The sequence below is a fragment of the Nicotiana sylvestris genome, chromosome 2 (genome assembly GCF_000393655.2).
Source record: "Nicotiana sylvestris chromosome 2, ASM39365v2, whole genome shotgun sequence".
Lineage (NCBI taxonomy): Eukaryota > Viridiplantae > Streptophyta > Magnoliopsida > Solanales > Solanaceae > Nicotiana > Nicotiana sylvestris.
In genome coordinates, this window is record NC_091058.1 from 204,504,342 (window position 1) to 204,508,032 (window position 3,691).

Below are 3,691 nucleotides of genomic sequence, written 5' to 3' on the forward strand. Positions count from 1 at the left end.
TCGTCTGGAAGAAGGGCACAAACCTTCCAAAGAACATCAATGAAGGCTGAACCCGAATATGAAAGAGGTAGTGAAAAAGGAGGTAATCAAGTGGATGGATGCGAGCATCATCTTTCCCATCTCTGACAGCAATTAAGTAAGCCTCGTCCAGTGTATATCGAAAAAAGGTAGAATGACAGTTGTACAAAATGAGAAGAATGAGTTGATATCAACTCGTACAGTCACATGGTGGTGGATTTGCATGGATTACAGGAAATTAAACGCAGCCACCCGAAAGGACCATTTTCCCTTGCCCTTCATTGACCAGATGTTGGACAGGTTAGCTAGGCGATCCCATTTTTGTTTCTTGGATGGATACTCGGGGAAAAATTAGATCTCAATATCCCCAGAAGATAGAGAGTAAACGTCCTTCACATGTTCATATGACATCTTTGCCTTTCGGAGGATGCCCTTCGGACTTTGCAATGCACCGGCCACATTCCAGCGGTGTATGCTATCCATTTTCACCGACATAGTCGAAGACGTTATGGAGGTGTTTATGGATGATTTCTCTATGAGATTCATTTGAAAATTGTATTCAGAACCTTAAAAGAGTGCTCAAACGATGTGTGGAGACAAATTTGGTGCTGAACTGGGAGAAATGCCATTTTATGGTATAAGAAGGCATAATGTTGGGGCATAGAGTGTCCAAAAAGGGGATTGAAGTAGACCATGCAAAAGTTGATGTGATTGAGAAACTCTAAGCACCCATTTTAGTTAAAGCAGTGAGAAGTTTCCTTGGGCACGCCGGATTCTACATGCGGTTCATCAAGGATTTTTCAAAAAATTTTAACCCCTTATGTAAGCTGCTTGAAAAGGACCAGCACTTTCTATTTTCTGATGATTTCAGGTAAGCATTTGAGGAGCTGAAGAAGAGATTGGTGACTGCACCCATCATTGTTGTACCCAACTGGGAGAAACCATTTGAGCTGATGTGCGATGCCAGTGATTACGCTATAGGAGCAATTTTTGGGGCAGCGCAAAGAGAAAATTATGCACCCAATTTTCTATGAAAGTAGGACGCTTAGTGGTGCACAGCTGAACTACACGGTCACAGAAAAGGAAATGCACACTGTAGTGTTTGCCTTCGACAAATTCAGGTCATACCTGATTGGATCGAAAGTTATTGTTTCTACTGACCATGCGGCCATTAGGTACTTGATAACAAAGAAGGAGTCAAAGCCCCGCTTGATTCGCTGGGTTCTATTGCTATAATAATTTGACCTGGAGATTCATGACCGAAAGGGGTCAGACAACCAAGTAGCAGACCACCTTTCGAGGTTGGAAGGGGCAAAAAAGAGAATGGAGGTTAAAGATATCATCGAGACATTCCCGGATGAGCAATTACTTGTTGCAACAATGGAGGAGGCACCATAGTATGCTGATATTGCTAATTACTTAGCATGTGGTATTGTACCCCATGATCTCTCCTCAATTCAAACAATTTTTTTTTTCATGATTGTCGGGCGTATTATTTGGATGAACCTTTATTGTTCAAAATATATGTTGATAACATGATCCGGCGATGTATCCCTGAGCAAGATCAACCCTCTATTTTGCAGGTTTGCCATGCTTCACCATATAGTGGACACTTTGGAGAAATTCGGACAGCAGCAAAGGTGCTGGAATCAGGCCTCTATTGGCCTACATTGTTCAAGAATGCCCATGTTTGGGTCAAAAGCTGTGATGAATGTCAAAGGACGGGCAACATATCCCTATCGTCATGAGATGCCAATGACCACAATCCAAGAGGTGGAAGTGTTTGACATGTGAGGGATCGACTTCATGGGGCCTTTCGTCAGCTCATACGGTAACAAATATATACTGGTTGCCGTTGAATATGTCTCCAAGTGGGTCGAAGCAGTTGCTCTCCCAACCAATGATGCGAAAGAGGTGACCAGTTTCCTAAAGAAAAAACATCTTCACACATTTTGGCACCCCAAGCCATAATCAGTGATGGTAGAACCCATTTTGTAATAGAGCATTCGTACGACTATTGGAAAAGTATGGAGTTCGTCATAAGGTGACCACCCTTTATCACCCCCAGTCGAGCGGGCAAGTGGAAGTGTCAAATAGGGAAATCAAAAGTGTCCTCTCAAAAACAGTGATGCAACAAGAACTAATTGGGCAAAGAAGCTGGATGATGCATTGTGGGCATACCGCACAACCTTCAAAACTCCAATTGGTATGTCACCATACAAGTTGGTATTTAGAAAGGCATGCCACCTTCCGGTTGAGCTCGAACACAAAACACTGTGAGCATTGCGGTAGCTGAACTTAAACATGGAGACAGTGGGCACCAACAGAGTTAATTGGTTGCATGAGCTTGAGGAATTCTGGTTCCAGGCATTCGAGAGTGCTAGACTATATAAAGACAGGATGAAATTGATGCATGACAAGCACATCTTGAATCAGAACTTCGAATCCGGAGAATTAGTGTTGCTATATAACTCAAGATTGAGGTTGTTCCCTGGTAAGTTGAAGTCCCAATGGTCAGGACCATTTAGAGTGGTGCAAATGTTCCCAAGTGAACTTGTGGAGATAAAATCTGAAAATGGGACGAACAAATTCACGGTGAATGGGCAGAGGTTGAAACATTACCTTGGAATGACTGAAAAAAAAAGGACAACATGGTGATAACGTTAGAGGAGCCCTAATACACAAATGAGGAGTAATGATATGAGCCTACGTCGTGCCACAACGTTAAATCAGGCGCTGCATGAGAGGCAACCCGTGTTTTCTTTTGTTTCTTTTTCTTTTGTTTTGATGTTGTACTTGATGTGTATGAAACTAAACCTTTTATTAAAAAAAGGGGAAAAAAGAATATAAATAAATAATTTTTTTTTTCCGGAATTCAACTATTCTGTTTCTGGGCCACCGCAATCGCGGTGAATTCGACCTATTCTGTTTTGTTTACTTTGTCCACTGCGACCGCGGCACGACCGCGGTGAATCGCGAGCATTCTGCCGCGCAAGTAAGTTGTAATTAATTTTTTTTATTTTTAATTTTATTTTATTTTCTTTTTCTCTTCTAAACCCACTAAAAATAAAACCTAAACGCCCCCCACTTCCCCCACCCCACTTCTCTTACTCTAAACCCCTAACCCCACGCCCATTTCTTCTTTTTCTTCCCATCTCTCACACACTCATTCCTCTCCCACACACACATACACTTCCAACTCCCTGCTCCCCAACATCCATTACGCTCCAACTCTACAAGAACCAGGTATGTCATGATTTCCTTCTCTCTTCTTCTCCCCCTTATCTTTAGCAATTTTAATGTTTGAGTTGTTGTAGTATCTATAGTTAAATTTTTTGTTTTCTTTTCTTCTTTTTAGTGGGTAATGTATAGAATATAGTAGAGAAGGGCATGGTGTTGTTGTGTGAAGTTCATTATGGTGGGGTGGAGTTGTGAAGTGATTGTGGTTGATTTGGAGGGAGAGTTTGTACTTTTATGGGATAAGTGTGTTAAAACATAGCTTCAGGCACATCAGGTGCTTGTGAAATTGCCCCAATTGAGCTGTAATGGCTAATGTGACCATGGTGGTGGTGAAGTCTTAGTAATCACCCATGGTTCATACAACTCAAACCCTCACTAATGGTAGCCTTATTTTGGTAGGTACAATGCATCAATCAAGGAAAAGACGTGCCAC

The 3,691-nt window shown here is 41.9% G+C and overlaps 1 protein-coding gene across 1 annotated transcript; it reads left to right on the plus strand.

Annotated features, from left to right (window-relative positions):
- Window positions 1-2,322: 2,322 nt before the first annotated feature.
- LOC138886184 (uncharacterized) lies at window positions 2,323-2,676 on the plus strand. Its single transcript, XM_070167228.1, has one exon. It carries the CDS (start codon window positions 2,323-2,325, stop codon window positions 2,674-2,676), a length of 354 nt encoding a protein of 117 aa, XP_070023329.1.
- Window positions 2,677-3,691: the final 1,015 nt, after the last annotated feature.